This window comes from Anoplopoma fimbria, chromosome 11 (assembly GCF_027596085.1).
Source record: "Anoplopoma fimbria isolate UVic2021 breed Golden Eagle Sablefish chromosome 11, Afim_UVic_2022, whole genome shotgun sequence".
NCBI classification, from domain to species: Eukaryota; Metazoa; Chordata; class Actinopteri; order Perciformes; family Anoplopomatidae; genus Anoplopoma; species Anoplopoma fimbria.
In genome coordinates this window covers 3,158,052-3,175,508 of record NC_072459.1, presented here as the reverse complement: position 1 = coordinate 3,175,508, position 17,457 = coordinate 3,158,052, and the positions used below count along the sequence as shown (strand labels likewise).

At 42.5% G+C, this 17,457-nt stretch overlaps 1 protein-coding gene across 1 annotated transcript in view; it reads right to left on the bottom strand.

The window, feature by feature from the left end:
• Positions 1–890: 890 nt before the first annotated feature.
• mybpc2a (myosin binding protein Ca) overlaps positions 891–17,457 on the bottom strand; it is a 46,388-nt gene continuing 29,821 nt past the window's right edge. The window contains exons 12-29 of the mRNA XM_054607230.1: positions 15,513–15,618; positions 14,941–15,110; positions 13,658–13,823; positions 12,972–13,078; positions 12,855–12,884; positions 12,029–12,168; positions 11,614–11,773; positions 10,187–10,291; positions 9,838–10,026; positions 9,564–9,698; positions 8,766–8,933; positions 8,255–8,343; positions 6,559–6,754; positions 5,469–5,608; positions 4,145–4,304; positions 2,812–2,948; positions 1,518–1,704; positions 891–1,242 (exon numbers count right to left, since the gene is read on the bottom strand). Coding sequence (XP_054463205.1) covers positions 1,208–1,242; positions 1,518–1,704; positions 2,812–2,948; positions 4,145–4,304; positions 5,469–5,608; positions 6,559–6,754; positions 8,255–8,343; positions 8,766–8,933; positions 9,564–9,698; positions 9,838–10,026; positions 10,187–10,291; positions 11,614–11,773; positions 12,029–12,168; positions 12,855–12,884; positions 12,972–13,078; positions 13,658–13,823; positions 14,941–15,110; positions 15,513–15,618 — 2,420 coding nt within the window. The 3' untranslated portion in view covers positions 891–1,207. The remainder of the gene's footprint in view (positions 1,243–1,517; positions 1,705–2,811; positions 2,949–4,144; positions 4,305–5,468; positions 5,609–6,558; positions 6,755–8,254; positions 8,344–8,765; positions 8,934–9,563; positions 9,699–9,837; positions 10,027–10,186; positions 10,292–11,613; positions 11,774–12,028; positions 12,169–12,854; positions 12,885–12,971; positions 13,079–13,657; positions 13,824–14,940; positions 15,111–15,512; positions 15,619–17,457) is intronic.

Genomic DNA, 17,457 nt, shown 5'->3' with positions numbered 1-17,457 from the left:
TAAATAGTAAATATACAAGTTGTCATGAACACTGTTATGCTCATCTGACAGAGATCATTAAGTACAGCAGCATAAGAAAACAATGGACAGATGATGCAGCTGTGCCACACGTCATATTTAATTGACCACTCGTTAAAATAATGAGGCTCTGTGGCAACAATGCCTCATTTGTTAAATGCCTGTTGCCTCAACTCCTCTCTCCTCGTGCCCCTTCTTCGCCTCCTCCATTCTCATCTCCTATGGACGAGGCAAGAAGACGACAGCGTGGCCAGATGTATTAACGTTGAAGTGCTATATTAATGTTGTTAAACAGCACTGGGAGCGACATTTTTTGGAGAACTAATGGAACATTGGTGAAACAAAAATATATTATTGGTTGACACTTCACTTCAGTGGAGAGCTGAGTGGAGTCCAGCTTAACTGTCTGTGTCTGGCTTCAGTTTGTGTTTCATGTCGCTGGCTTCCTTTGAAAATGAGTTGATTGAGTGTGATGCTCGTAGTGTGAATAAAGCATAGGAAGCAAGGAGAGGAGGTCAGAAGGAATCAAGGATATTTATATGTGTGTGTGTGTGTGTGTGTGTGTGTGTGTGTGTGTGAGCATGAAGGACGCAGCAGGTCTATATCTATATCTGTGTATAAGAACCCCTTTAATCCTGGTGGCTCCATGATGTCAGCCATGCCTGGCTGAATAGTGATCCCTCCACTCAACCATCACAGGGCCGACGGGGCCCCGGCTCACACATCACACACCGAGCACCAGGAGGTGTGCGGCCGGTCGGTCACACTGCAGAGGTTTCAGTGCTACAGCTGCATCACAATCATAAATTCATCCCAGCCTATAAAAACGTCCCGGACACACAACAGACAACACAGGGAGCCGTAATGGATGGAAGGGTGTTTTATAAGTGCGTTCAGTGACAGGTCCACTTCACAGATAAGAAGGATCCATCTGTGTGTGGTCACAGCGGGGCAGTGCTACTACACTACTCTCAGTCAGGATGTGACAAGGTGGCAGCTTGCTGTAAGAATTTATGGCATATTACTGATGTGGCATTCGTCACAGCAGCGGTGAAAGGCAAGCGTATAGGAAGAGGAGGGGGAGGGGGGGGGGGATCTATTCTAATCATATTTATTCATGACTATCCCATTATACATAATCCATTACTATTCCTGTTCGACTGTATCCTCTGCTGTTTCGTGCTGTCGCTCATTTCTTCGCCTCCACTCCTTTCTCTTGTACAACTGGGGAGAAAACGAGAAATTTAAATCAGCATGAGAGGCCACTAGATCATCCTGTTTAAAGAAACTACAGCACTCAGAGTCATCTGTGGCTCCAAAACTTTCACTGACAAATACAATAAGGTGATTTATTTTTAGCGCGAGCGGCTAGAATTTCATCTGAAGTTTTCCGAAGAAGAGATCAGTCAAAGGAAGAGGAGATGGAGATTTGTCACGCTGAGCTTTATTGACGAGTCAATGCTTTGAAACTTGTGTCACGGAAGTGAAGTTCAGCTTACCTCGAACCTCCAGCCTGCACTCCACCTCGTCTTCTCCGAGATCATTGATGGCCTTGCAGGAGTATCTGCCCCCATCAAACGTGCTTGGCTTGCGGATATTCAGAGTCAACACGCCCTGGTTGTTCTGCATCAGGAACTTGGGGTCTTCACCGATGATCATGTTGTTCTTCATCCAAACGATCTTTGGCTAAAGCACAGTGTGTTGGAAGAAGAGGAGGAGGAGGAGGAGGAGGAGGAGGAGGAGGAGGAGGAGGAGGAGGAGCATAAACAGAGTGAGGCATGTTGGGAGGGTAGCAGAGCAGAGGGAGAGGTGAAATTAGATCAACATTTCGGCTTGACAAATCTTTGCAGATTCCGAGGGATACAAAAAAAAAAGTGTGTTCAAAGATCTTTATGCTTCACCTCCTGCTCTCGCTTCAGACATTAAAAAAACATTCCTGCTGCAAAAGGCATCAAAATCCTGTCTGACTATTCTACATTCACAGCTTGACTCTCAGGACTCTAGAAACACAAAGCATGAGATCTATCAGCGGCCAACACAGCTAGGGGGGTGGAGCTTCAGCGCTCTAATGTATAGTTTGCTCATTTGCAAGATACAGTCGGGACATTTCCTATATTCCACAGGTTTTATGCTAAATGGCATTCGATGGTGATAAAAGAGTAGGTTTTAGATATGGCTGAAGCATTCTCTGCCTTAGAAACCACCCAAACTGGCTGTGTTGGCTGTAAACTGGCATTCTGGGGCTTTAAGGTGGGAGGTGTGGGCACCAACAGAACTACGTACAGGTGTTATGATGTGGGTTGATGGAGTATATTAGGGTTGTCCAAGAACATGGTATCCTGGTGCCAGTAACAGAAACAGGAGGAAGTTGTTGAGATGAGGGAGAATAGCCAAATGAGCAACTGGCAACCAGTATCGCGGATCCTAAGACGGGTTGGGACGGCCAACAAAAGGAGGTGAGGTCATGGTGTCACAGTGACGTCACCCAATAGTTTGTTTGCTGCTTTTAAGAAGCCTCAAGCTCGCCATCTTGGCTTTGCGTAACCAAGTGACACGAGAGGGTGGAGCTACGTACAACCGAACCCTGAATGAGACATTTTCATGCTACAAAAATATTACAATTAATGTGAAAGGGTGAAAATTCTAACTCCCAGACTGGACAATAGTCCTGTAGTCGGGTCTGAGGTGTAGTTCTGCTGCTGAACCTCAGTTTTGACAATCTCCAAATGATTAATAGATCATTTCAAAAAAACAGTTGCAGTGACACACACTTTATGATAGAGTTGTAAATACCTTGGGGAAGCCACGGACAGAACAGCTGATGGCTGCAGAGTAACCTGCAACCACACTTCTGTCCACCAGGCGTGCTGTGAACTTGGGGGAATGGCTCGCATCCTTCTCTTTGAAAGGTGGAGGCTTATAGGACAGACCTGGGCAGGTGGAGAGGGGTTAGATTCCTTTGAAAAGGCACACACAGCGCGGTGCAGACCAGTGTGAGCTTCAGGTCCATTATGATTAAAACTCTGCATTATTCACCAAACGCTTGTAGTCACCCTCCCTTTGTTAGGGTGGCATCAGAGGAGGTTTCTAGGTTCCTTACATGAGGTGAATTTGTGAAATGGATATTCAACCCTTCTACCCACTGATGGGTTGAGATGAAAGACTGTATTTGCTCAAGAATATTCAGAAAATAAGGTTGTAATATTGTTTTGTATTTATAGTTACCGTCTTGTAAATATGTGTCTGTAAGAGTAACGGTAATATACATCCTTGATTCCTGCGAGTGTAGGAGGCAAGGAAGAGGCAGGAGGTGTTTAACAAATGAGACGGTGTCACCTTGGAAACGTCATTTTAAAGCGCCGTCAATCAAGTAGGACGTGTTTAACAGCGGCATCATCTGTCCACTGTTTTGTTTTACCTCTGGATTCATGATCTCTGTCAGATGAGCATAACAGTGTTCATATCTTGTGACGTGTGTTGACAGACATGTCTCAATTTAACCCGATAATAAACAATTTGGCTCGTTGGTGTCGACATTTTATGCCGAAGTCCGTTAAAGGATTTGTGTAAAACTCCACCTGAGATGCTTCATCGGAGCCCAACTGTTATGTCTTTCCACTGCTTTGGGATTGTTTCGCCTTTCCGTACAACATGCTGACACACGGGCAAATTTCAATTTGCAGATTACTGACTTGTGTTTCATTATGATGTCAGGTGGGTACTATAATCAACGATCCTCACAATTTTATAGGCCAGACTAGTGCTTGGAACACAAAAGAGATTGGCTGGTTGGCTGCCACATTTTCTGGTGGAGTAAGCAAAGGCGAAAACACAACAACAGTAGCAGCATTTGGCTGGTGGCAGGTGTTAATTTCCCAGCCTAGCTGCTTCCATAATCCGTGGCCAGTATTAAATGTTATGTAACACTCTCTCAAAGTATATTTCTGTTAAATATAAATCAGCGTGAATGTTTTTTCCCCCAATTAATTATCACAGACAAAAACAGTTCTACAGTTCTTTTCTGCATTGAGCCCGTCACATGTCATGATGCTCGCTTTATGTTTGAACTGATCAGAAGCAACACTTTAACGTTACAGAGGTCGGTGCTCTGCGGGGATTGCGTTACCTGATTTGGTAACGATGGCGGTGTTCTTGCTGATGCCCGGCTCGACGCTGAGGCCACAGATGTTTTCGCTGAACACTCGGAAGAAATACTCGTTCCCCATGACCAGGTCGGACACAGTGCAGCTGGGCCTGCGGTTGTGCTCGAACACCGTGAACCAATCCTGACGGGGCAGAAGCAGAGGTGGAAAGAGGCTTATAGATGAGGTTGAGTGCTATATAAGCTGAAGAATGTCCTATCCCCCAGCATCCTTGTTCTTCTGGTCCAACTTCCTCTCCATTCATACAACATAATGACCATGACGGTAGAGTGAGGTTTTTGCAGTTATGTCACTAAGCTCCTGGCAGCCATGACTCGACTCATCATGAAACTCCACTGGACGCTTTCGCTCCAAAACACTACAGCATTCTGTACCAAAGAATGGGGGAACTGTTCATATTTAAAGGGTACATTCTTTAGGTATTTTCCCATGTTTTTGTCTCTGCCTGAGTAATAACAACAACAACTTGGTCCAGTATTGAGGGAGAATGCTGGAGCTACTCAAGGGCTGTAACGTAATCCATTGAAGCAAGCTGGCAACCTCACTCACTTCCACTGGAAGTCCTCTAAATTGCTATCATAAATGTGCTAGATTATGAAAAACGTCTCGCTCAAGGAGAAGTCTCGCAAGGTTGCTGGAAGACAGCGGTGGAAACGAGAGTCCCGGCCGGGCTGAGTTTGTTGGAGTAAAGGAATCATAGCTCAGTGTTGAGATTTTCAGTTACATGGCTGAATCTTAAGATGATTTCAACAATGTGGAAGAGGTCTTTGATGGCCGTCCGTCACCTATTTATAGAAGCCACAGTATACAGATATTCCATTTCCATGATGTTGGACAAACACAAGCTCTTTTCGTGGATGTCATTTTACATTGACGCTGTGAACAACATGGGAAAATACTGAAGCTATCCTTTAACATGAACATACAATTTTATTGTTGTTCTTGTTAATGCAAAATGTAGTTAACTAGCATGTCTAGTTGAGCGGATAATCGTGACGTGAAGTAATGTGAGGAAGCATTTTGGATTTGACAACGAAGACGGAAACATTGTTGATAAAGGTGAAGCTGAGAAGGAACTGCCTTACTGTAACGTAATCTTGTACAGACAATGTTAATCCTAGTTAAGGATTAGGCTTTGAGGAACAACCTAAAATTCATTTACGAACTCTATTTACTGTTCAAAGCATTTTTTTTAACAGTTGTAGACCTCTAATATGTCTTCCATTGACTTACATCCCTGAAACCTTTCTGTACGCTCCTATACTCTCCCCCCCCCGCCATGCGTACCTTAGTCTTCATGTCAGCCTTCTGAATAGTGTAGCCGATAATCTCGCAGTTGCCGTCGTCTTTGGGGGGCTTCCACTCCAGCGTGGCATTGAAACCCCAGACGTCGGTGACATGCACGGCAATGGGAGGACCGGGCTTTTCTGGTGGGTTTGTGAGACAAGACGGAGACAGAGGTGGATGATTTTGTTCTATAGCTGGTTGAGATAACTAACTGTCTTCCCTCCATGTGCAGACATGTAGGCAAGCTTGAAACAAATCAACATTTGCAGCGGTAGAAACTTGGCAAAGATTGACAGAGAGATTAGAAGAAGAAAAGACAAAGGTTCAAGGAAAGGTGGAGAAGCATACGTTACTAGAAAAAAACTGTGTTGGCATAGAACTGCCAAAGTGAGGAATAGCACAGAGCAGAAGAATGCAGTGTGTTTATCATCGATCTTCCTGTGTGGCCTGCGCAGTGCAGAACTACTGTACAACATAGTAATGTATTTGTCATCACTCCTGCTCTGTGTGCTCTCCTCTGTGGAGTACAGTACAAACAGTGAGCAGCGGCCCGTTAATCCTTCCTGTTCTGTCTGCTGCTGAAACAGTGCGGTGACAGATCAGCGGAGAGAGGGTGCCGATCAGAGGAGCTGCACACTCTCATTAGCTCAGCCCTCTCAGCAGAGGAAGTGACAGAGTAGCCCTCAAAATCCAAACCTAATCCAAGTCTACACGCACATAATCCCAGTGGAGCCCCGCCAAATAATCCGCCCGACACCCTGACCCGGGGAGACGAGCCCTGAGACGAGGAGCCAGGATTAAACCAGAGGGAGGAATCGGCGCTTTGATGATTTGCTACTTTGAGCCACAGATCCTCGGGAGTATGAAATTAGGAATTATCATCAAATTTGAAAAAAAAAACTCTTGACATGTCACAGATTTGGGCCCAAGCCATCATCCCCTTCCAAACAGGTTATTAACCTTGTACCTTGTGAAGTATGAGCCGCACACGCATGGTGTTCTGATCTGGATGAGGGAACATGCAGCACCAGCGTAGGAATATCTAGGTGAAGCTGAAGTTGGTGTCGATTGGTGCCGTGACGGGACTGACCTACAACCTGGATGTGCACATCAGCGCTGTCCGACACGTTCTCAATCTGAACGGCGAGGGTGTAAATCCCGGAGTGGGTTCTCTCTGCCGAGCGTATGAAGAGGATGGTGTCCACCTCACTGGTACGGGTTCCCACGGTTTTGTCCTCCAGGAGGACGCCATCTCTGTACCAGGTCACCACAGGGCGAGGCTTACCCTGCAGTCAGTTATCAAAGGGATTCAAAACAAAGTACTGGAAGAAATATTTACAGGGGATCTTTTTTTTTTTTAAATAACAGAATAACATGGTGCAATAAGTTTGGGATTGTTGAGGTAACATTGATATTATATACGACTGGTGTTTATAAAAGAAACCTTTCCTATTTATGTTGAAAATATGATATATTGATCCATGGTAACTCATGTTATTTTTCACATATTTCTGTGTATTCATTTCTTTACTGTATTCGTAGCTAATTTTGTGTTCTCCCGATTTATTCATTTTTTTAAAGGTATTTTTCATTGATCTAGTGAAGAAAAGTATTCTGGGTGCCATTACTGAACAAGAAAACATGGGATCGGGTCTCAGAGAACTTCACCAAACGCATCTTTAGTCATTTTCTACGATGTTTTTCATGTTTTGGTAGTGAAATAGTTTCAGGCATCCTTTTCTAGATAAACATGTCTCAGCTTTAGTTACACCAAATATAGCTTCAGTGTGAAAACAGCAGTTGGGACAGTGTTCGTCCAGCTCTTGGAGAAGATGACAGCGCTGTGGGTGTTCTTTTCTCCCAGGAGAGCATCATGTCCTCCGTCTAAACAGGCTTTTCATCTGCTTCTTCAAAAGAAAGTAGAGCCACGGCTCCCTTTGTCTTGCCTGTTTGTATGTGTTACAATGCCATCCCCTTTGCTACTGATAGTTAATTTCTGATTACTGATGTCATGTTGCAGGTTGCTGGCCTCTCTGTTACTGCAAAGTTAAAGAGCTGATTTGGATTTCACAAGAAAAAATGCCCTATTACATTGCAGCCATGTGGAAATCTTCAGCATCTGGTTATTTCAACTATCCAAAACTGACATATCTTACCTGTACTTTTGGTCCATTTGAGGGTTTTTTTACTCCAAATAACCCATTTTGTGTGGATCATGGTGTGGCTTTTTTAGGATACTGTCCAAACTCTACTGTCTTTTTCAAAGTTAGGCTGATTAGATCTAATCAGAGTTAAGCTAAACGAGGTTTTAAGAGAGTAGATCCAGATTATTAATTTATTAATTAACCTGAGCTGTTGCACAAATAAGAACAAAAAACAAATCAACCAAAACTTAATTGAAATCAATCAATGTGGAGATGCCTGCTTACCCAAATCAAAATAAATACATTTGCATGTCACTTCCTGTTTTGTTGTTTTGGGTTGAGCCTCTTAGTTTATTTCAGATCTTTCTTAATTTCAAGATGGTTTCAAAGTTTGGTGCAACATGATTTAAAGTTAAACCATGATCAGGTTTAAAAAATAATCTTTGTTGGTGCAACCCAGACTTTGTTTTAAATGCTTCAGAGTCTGAAATAGCCATTTAGTAAAAGTTTGATGTGGAGGCAACCTCGTAATCTTTAAAAATATTGTATCTTGTCCCTCTTGGCGTAACTGGTTTTGCTCTGCAATTGCAAATCTAATCCTCTAAAACAAGAAAAGCCAGAGCTTGGCCGACTCAGACTTACCTGGAAGGGGATGACCAAGTTCACCTTCTCGCCCACAAGCGTGATGAGTTTGGTCCTCAGATGGCGAGGAAGGCGGATCTTTGGATTCTCTGGGTAGTGGACACATACGAGATGGAGAAGGAAAAGAGAAGTGGGTTTTGTGTGGGTGGTGTGGGGGACTGTACATGTGTAAGATGTACAGCTTTTACGTGTGTGTTACTGAGATATGAAAACACACTGTGGAATTATTTCTTCTTGGATGCAGGATGTGGTTAAGAATTAATCCATGTATAACAGCTAAGACCCAATGCTAAGCTTGATAATTAGATGTTGTTTTTTCACCGATAAGTACTAGAACAGTGGCTGAACATTGTTACTGACTGCTAGCAAAGCTGGATTTATGTTAGAGCTTCATCATATGTGGGATTTGTTAAGATATTTTACAACGTCTTCCAGCAAGAGCAGTGTGGTCCGTTTTAAACTACGACCTCTCAGTGGAACATCTGTAAAACATGACAGCTTCCTCTCTGACCCATGATCTCTCTGATAGTGACGGCCTGGGAGAGAGTGACGGGGGGGCTGCGCCCAGCGATGTTGACAGCCATCACTCTGAACAGCATCTTCTCCCCCACTGGGAGACCCTTCACCCTGTACTGGTTCTTTTCCACTGGTTCCTCGTTGGCTTGCACCCACTGATCACCTGAGGAAGGAGCCGTCAAGGAACAGGTCAGAAAAGCCAGAAGCGATCCAGAGATCTTTGGATGATATTGAGAAACTGATCCGGAATCAGGTGTATATAAATGATTGCAGTTTGCAATGAAAACCGCGGGAGATTTATCGCTCAAAATGCAAAGTGTTTTCTGAAATAGTGGGTCCTTGCGTTCAGATGGAAGTATACAAAAGCAGAGTCATTTCTAGCTCACAGATATTAACAGCTTTGGTTGAAAAAAACATCTATAGTAGAGTCTTCAATTCCAGCCAACTGGTTATAAAATGGGAATCTTGAAAAAGGAGTCTTGAAAATGCACTTGGAGACTACAAAAAGACTGAGGTTTTTGGTAAGGCTAAGACTAAGAAATACTACACTGTAGATATATGTAGTCAAGAGTGGGGCTTTTTTTTTTTTTTTTTTTTTTACATAACCTGTAACCTCACAAACTAATTAGTTAATGATATGCTCTTTGGACTCTTTGGACTCATGTTCTGTGTGAAAGTGCTCAAGACAAAAACAACAGTTAAAAACAACATATTGATGTATTCGCATGAATGTAACTTCTTCAGTGTGTTTAGGCCTTTGGTATGAAGTGCCAAACATTTTGCGTAAACTTACTTCCTTCTATGCAGTACTCGATGAAGTAGCCGTCGATGCCGCCTGCTCCGATTTTCTCTGGAGGACGCCACTTGAGTGCACAGGTAGTGTCTGTCACATCATCCACCATGAGACGAGTGGGCTCACTGGTGGGGGCTGAGAGAGACAGGAGCTAATTAATTCGTTAATACCCAGTGTAAATGGGATGGGAGGTAGGTTAAGCTGCCTCAAAATGAGCATTGTGTGAAAAGCCTCTGTTAATTAACCATTCTACTAATGATAAATGGCAACGCACCAATGGGCATGAAGGGCTTTGAGCTTTCGCTGGGCTGAGAGATGCCAATGCCGTTGACTGCAAACACTCTCATCTCATAAAGAACGCCTTCAATCATCTTCTTAGCCTCATATGTGGTGGACTCATAGACATCAAAGTTGAGCTTGGTCCATCTGGGTGAGGCGACCTTCTTCCTCTCCATCAGGTATCCTGGAGGAACAATATACGGAAGTCATTCAAAAAAAAAAATCAGTGTTCTTTAGAAAGGAGTTCAAATGTGATAAACAGAGTGGATCCTGAACTGCTGTTTTCTCCAGGGAGGGAGACATCAGATGTGAACATTAGCCGCTGTGTAAGTTTCAGGGGGTACCTTTAATGGGAACACCGCCGTCAAATGCTGGAGGGTCCCATGTGATCGTGCCTGAGTCCTCGCCAAATGATGTGCATTTGACATTCTCAGGAGGGTTGGGCACATCTGGAGAGGCAGGTTACAGTTGTTAATGGAAAGAGAGGAACAATAAACCAGAGGGAGAAAAGAGAGAATGCATGAGTATGACAGAAAGGAGTTTTTTAGGCCGTACAGTAAGTAGTGCATTCAAACATCACCTCCTTAGCTTTGCTTTGACCCTAATTCAATTACCCACTTCCCTGTCAAATAAATGTGTGGTTAAGGTGTCATATAAGTTATTATTCAGAAACAAATCACAACAAATCAGGTGTACTTTTACACTACTACTTACCGTTGAAAACAGCATCGTTTTTGGAAGCATGTTCTAGTGTTTACAACATTCCAGCCTTTAGTTATTATTAGACGCCAGGTCTGAAAAGGGAAGCCAATGCATAAGTGCCTTCAAAACCTGCCTCCTCTCTAATGGCCATCAGATGGAGAATCCTCTGGCTGCAAAAAGAAGTCTAATTGTATTGAAGTCTATGAGAAAATGATTCTACTTCTCACTTGAAAACATTGGTTTATGGTCTCAGTCGCTAGTTTCAAGTCCTCTTCAATACAGCATGATGTTCATTTAGTAAATTATGGTCCTATTTAGAGTAAAATAGATCATAAAGTGGAGTATGCATTAGGGATTGGCTACCTCGTGAGTCAGTTCATTAAAGTTAATTGTAACATTTTGGTTGCCTTAAATGTATTTTGTAGCAAAAATTGTACTAAGCTTCAGCCTCTTGTGTCACATCTGGATGCAAAAAAACAAGATGGCGGCAGACAAAATGCCGAACTTGTGACTTCTAAACAGACGTACACAAACCAATGGGTGTCGTCATGGTGACCATGTCCACTTCTTATTTTCTTGATGTCTTGACTGGTTTTAAAATCCATCAGAGTGAATATCTTGTCTGCTTATGTGGAGCCTAAAGGATGCTTTAATGATTACATGGTGATTCATGCATACTTCCATTCTACTGCTGACCACATTCTGAGGCATAGTTTTTCAAAACATGCTGTATTATTTTATTTTAAATGTGTTTTCCATTCATTTTATGCTGAGAATCTAACTCAAAATAGAACCTGTAAACTTTTCTGAAATCATGGACAATTAAATTTGCCTTTATTGGTATCAAACATTCTGATGCGATGACGGTCAATTCTCACCTTCAACTGCTTTAATGCTTCATGATAACTTTAACTTTACAAAAATAAAAGCAGATCTATATCAAGCTTCAAAGTATATTTCTAAATGTTTTAATAAATTACTGTTGGCTTTTGTGAAAGTCCAAACAAAGTAGAATAGGAGCAACAAAAGAGAGGTGGAAAAAGTCCAAAACTAAGAAAAAGCCACTGACCCACAATCCTGACAATGATTTCAACCTTGTCCTCTCCGGCGGGGTTAGTTACGGTGATGCAGTAGGGGCCCTCATCGCTTTTCTCTGCCCCCTCAATTACAAAGCTGCTCAGGGTTTTCCTCGTCTCCACGTGGACCCGTCCCTCGGCCTCGGACACCACCTACCACACCGGGCGGGACAGACGAGACAGACACGGTCAAAACAAAAGAGACTGCTGAACAGAGTAGTGTCCCGTGACGACACAGCTGCCACAGTGACAGTGATTCAACCTCTCCTATTGTTTCATTCTTCATTTGTGCTCTTCAGTGACTAACGTCTGGATGCTCTGATTGACGCACAAAGGTAGAGCGTATCTGACGTGGGTCTGAGTGTGTATGAGGTGAATGGTGAGAGTCCTCTCTATTCTTTCTCTCACTTCGTCTCCTTTCATCCAGCACACAGTGGGCGCCGGCTCTCCTGTGATCTCAACGTCAAGGCGAAGCTTGTTTCCAGCCACCACGGTGATGGTGTTCTTGTTGCCGGTGCCGCTGGTGTCCAGGTGTATTTTGGGAGGGTCTTTCATTGTGAGCATTAGAGGAGAACACAGGGAGAGGTAGATCATTCAGGTGAGAAGCATAACATACATTGGGTCAGTGTCCCGAGGCACCTTTCAGACACACCAGGCTTTAAACTAACTGCCATTATTAAAGCATAGTATGATAGTATAAAGAGCCAGACAGTCCAAGTTGAGTATGGATGGGCCAAACAAACACAGGACTTTCAACCAGGTGACCACTCTTAGTGTTTTGTGTAAAAACCAAGTCCAAGTCGACTTATTCTCCCTTCATTTTGTTACAGAACTAACATACTTAACTAACGCTTGTTACTAAACAAACGTACTTATTTTATGTAACAAACATACTCATTTCAACCCCAACCGAGGTCTTTTCTTGAGCCTAACCCAGACGTTATGTGTAAGTAAACCTAAAAACTAAGTAAACCAACGTAACCTAATGAGACTTTATGCATTTAGAGAGCGTAAACTATAAGTTCCTTTACACTGAAGTTCATCTTGATAAGACACTATGTGTGTAAGGAGCGACAACTTGACATTCAGTTTGTAGAGCGTCACAGTTTAAAGCATCGGCTATAACTTCATATATTGAATATATATCATATCATATATATCAGCACCCTCACATGGATCTAGCATATACTGTCAAGATGATGAATGTGATTTAAAAAAACAAAAAAACATTTACCTTGTCTGGGAACATAGTCAATCTTGATTTCTGAGGGGTAAAATATTTGAATTAGTCTTATTCAGATACGGTCAACTCATCAAATGCTTCATGTTCAGGTTTATGTGGCGCTCTCACCCAGGAAGTTGAGTTTTGCAGAGAGAGAAAGCGCGTAGCCATCAGGGACGAACGTATAATCTCCAGCGTCTGAAGGCTTCACTTCATCAATCATCAGCTTGTGGGTCCTGGGGGCATGTTACTAGATGTTACCAAGGAGACAACACTCGTTGTGACCGACAATTATGCATAAGACTGTTGCCGTAGCAACGTACTCCATGAGGCAATACCGCAGAGTGAGAAACGTACTAAATGGCTTTCACCTTGTGTGACCGCTGTTGTCTTGGCGCATCTCTTGCCACGGGCGGCTCTGATGGAGGGATTACTGAGAGAAATCCCATACCCCAAGGGTGTGAATGATGTGCACGAGTGTGTGTGCGTGCATATGTGTGTGTGAGTGTGTGTGTGTGTGTGTGTGTGTGTGAGTGTGTGTGTGTGCGTACAGATTGCAGCCTATCCTAAAAAATGGGTCAAATAACTCAGAAAACCCTTTGGTAATTTGCCAAGCCATGTGGCAGACAGTGCTTATTGTGATAGCTATATGATTTGGTGAGTCTGTGTTTGTGTGTGTGTGTGTGTGTGTGTGTGTGTGTGTGTGTGTGTGTGTGTGTGTGTGTGTGTGTGTGTGTGTGTGTGTGTGCACATCATGGCTCAGACAGTGAGCTCCAAACAACAGGCTTTTTGACATTCAGACGTGGATATAATACCTTCCAATGTGTGTAATTTTGATGCGATCGCTGGGCTGGACTTCCACGCCGTCCTTGAACCATTTACCCGTCACTTTCTCATCAGACACTTCACACTTGAACACGGCCTGTTCAGCAGCCTTCACCGTCAGGTCAGCGATGCTCTGCAGAACCTCCAGCTCCTTATCTGAAGCAAAGACATCAGCACGGATCATTTAAATGTAGATGTTTGTTTATGCAGACAATTCATCCTTCCAGTATTAGGTGGCAATGTGTATCGATAGGTTAGGAATGCATTGCAGCCAGGTTTACTGGCCTCTATATCAAGAGAAAGGAATTGTTTGATATTTTGAGGAATTAGCATTATATCTCTTGTCTTTAAAGTAATAATCTAGAAAGATTTTAGTTTAAATGAATGTCTTTGAAGTAACTTATCTATCGTAAATGAGGTAAGATGATGAACAAACAACTGACTGACGACGCTGTTTGGATCTCTGGGAAATGAGATCCAAAAACACACCTGCAGTTACAGTTTATCGCCATAGGTGCCGCCATTGAGAACAAAAGAGAGATCTTCAAGATTGTGACAAAAAAATGTAAAAAAATGACACATAGATAGATTTTCTTGGCCGGGGGCATTTCCTGAAATATAGCTAGCTGTTCGCACTGTACGGTCTTTATGCTAAGCTAACCAGCTGCAGGTTATAGCTTTCTATTTACCAAACACACATGGCTAGAAACTGAATTATTACCCAAAGTTAAATGACTTGTTTTTTAATCTTTAATATAATTAATCAAATACACTGGGGGACATGATAATAATGCGGTGTTCCTCCATCATCTTGGTGTGCACCTTATTAAGGAAGTCTCTGTGGCGATCTAGGCTGTAACACTATGTTCATATTGATCACCTGGTGTACTATGAGGGTCCACTGAGGACAGACATTTTCTTACACTCTAACAAATGTGAGAGACTCGTCTGAGACAGCCTGATGTCTGAGGGGTAAGACGGGCACCAACCATCAATTTGGGAGGTGTAGAAGAAATGAGCATGACGAATAATGTGATGAACTACTGATTGCAGGGGATTAATGAAGTAACATCAATTATGACATGAGTAATGGCTAATTTATCGCTTTCCATGGTTGTCAGGATGGAAAACATCAACATGTAAATGTTCTTTTAGTTCCTAATTAAACAGCCATGTCTGAAATACTTGTTAACAAACTTTATACAGCAGCTGATCACCCAGAAGTTGCTGCTGCTGCTGTTATGTAAACCGACTTTATCAGAGGAACCAGTACCTTCAACCTCCAGTTCTGCCTTCGACTCCCCGCCGTTGGTGAACGCATGATACATTCCAATATCCTCCTTAGTAGCTTCGTTTATGATCAAAATGTGTCTCTTCCCATCCTTTTTAAACCTGTACTTTGAACCTGCTGTTTCTCTATTCAGTTCAACTCCATCCTTCATCCTGAGGAGACAAACACACACACACACACACACACACACACACACACACACACACACACACACACACACACACACACACACACACACACACACACACACACACACACACACACACACACACACACAGGTTATGTAATAGCTTACACAGATATGAACTAGATTCTCATGTCCCTGTCAAATGCAGAAAAACTGTAACACCTGAACTGAACATTTGTACTTTATGAGTTTTGCCATCATTTCCCATCAGACTTGTTATTGTTGTTTTACAGGAACTACATTCCATTTTTTTAATTGACTGCGTTTACTCATCAATACAGCGATGTTTGTAATATCCGTAATAATAAGACCTCATAGATTATTAAATTACTAATGCATTTGCTAATGAACTGATATGCTGGCTCACCATTTGACGCTGGCTCCTTCCTCGGACACCTCCACCTCAAACTCCACCTTCTCTCCCACCACGGTGTGAACGTCATCCAGCAGCTTGGTGATGGTGATCGGAGGCTCTAAAGACAAACACAAAGCTTTGAGTCAAACTCTGAAACAGCAGAGTGACACTGAGTCATAAACAAAGTTGATTTACAGGAAATCACCAGAGTAATACTGAGCAGGAACATCAGAGGAGGATGAATTCCCGGCTAGATTCTAGAACATGCAAAGTCTTGATTTCCAATAAAGTATAGGCTGGCTATACAGTCCAAATCAAGCACAACACAGAAGAACTTTACTAATATGGGATGTGAATCAACATCATTGAGGCGGGGTTTATCGTGACAATATTAGTTATGTTTTGTTTAGATATGGTTGTATGGTTGTTTCGCATGTGGGAAGAGTTTTGTCTGAATTTGAATTCACTGTATATCAATCAGAACTTCATTAAACAGATCCTCAAGTTGATTATTTCATCAGAAAAACACATTTTCATTATAAGAAAATGGAATCCAGATCCAGACACTGAAGCTATAGTTTTATTTGATAGTATTTCTGACAACACTCTTGTTGGAGTAAACATCAGCTGTAATTCTGGTATTTTTGTCTCTTCCCTCCTCTGTGGATGGGTGGTGGGTGGCATGTATATTAGTGTTCTCCATAAGTAGGACAGAGTAACACACAGAGAGCACGATGTACTCCTGAAATCTTTATCAATGCCACTGAACACAGCCGTCTTGCAGAGGTGGAAGATACCTCAAGTCTCCTGAGGTGGTGGGAGTCACATTGTGTAACCACATGGCGGGATGCTTGATGCTCTGCTGGCCTCAGCTATTTGTCATCGTCAGCATCCAGTCCCCCCCCCCTCCGGACATCTCAATAATTCTTCAACCTCAGCTGGAGAGCCCCAAACACTCTCTGAACCACAGAAACATGTACAATGTGACTGAGGGCCTCACAAAACGTTGATCAAATGAGCTCAATATCTTCAGGGTAATTTGTGGTTTAAAGAACTTAGAGAAATATTTTTTTTACCTTTAGGAATATGTGGAGGAGCCACAACTAGAAAAACAACGAGGGAACGCAGACTGCACAAATGGCTTATAGGGCAAAGAACCTGAGGGGAAAATTCTCCCAGCTATCTGTCTGAAAACATCTTGCGCTCACGAAATGGTTTATGAATAACACCCACATTTCTTAAGTCATATTATCGCAGCAGGAAGTGCTCTGAAAGTCAGTTGACAAAGTAGAAAGAGAAGGTCGGGATGATGGATAGATGGGTCAAACGAACACAGGACTTTCACCCAGGAGGCCGTTGTCCTTAATATAATTAAGTACTTTCGTGTAGATAAACAATGTTGTTTAAAACTGCAACACTGAATCCGTATGTGACAAGTCTAGAATAAGAAAGGGTGTTAAATGCCACGTGATAAAACATTTAAATGCATAGAAATAACACATAAAATGTCTTCAAAAATGGTGCGCTATTCATGCGCTTTCCCATGAGATCATGTTGCTGAAAACACATTCAGGAGTCACTTCGAGTAAAAACTTTCTACTTACCATTTAGGAAAAGTGAAGCAAAAAGAGTCACGTGACTAGTTAGTGTAAGAATATTTACATGACTCTACATCATGTTGCTTCTAGAGCTTTGTGAGAGTTGAATTTGATTCCATTCACTTCACACCACAACACAGTTTACAGGGTACTTTTGTCTTTTTTTTAGTACTGTGAGTGCTAGTTTATGGATAGTTGTCATCTACTGAACTCCCCGCTACTTTCAGTAACATCAAGATGAATCAACAGAAAGGTGCTGATGTAAATGTTTGCATGATGTCTTTTATCGACACAAATCCTCTTTGTGTCCTTAAAAAGAAAGAAAAGTGAACACACACACACAGACACGCACTACTGTA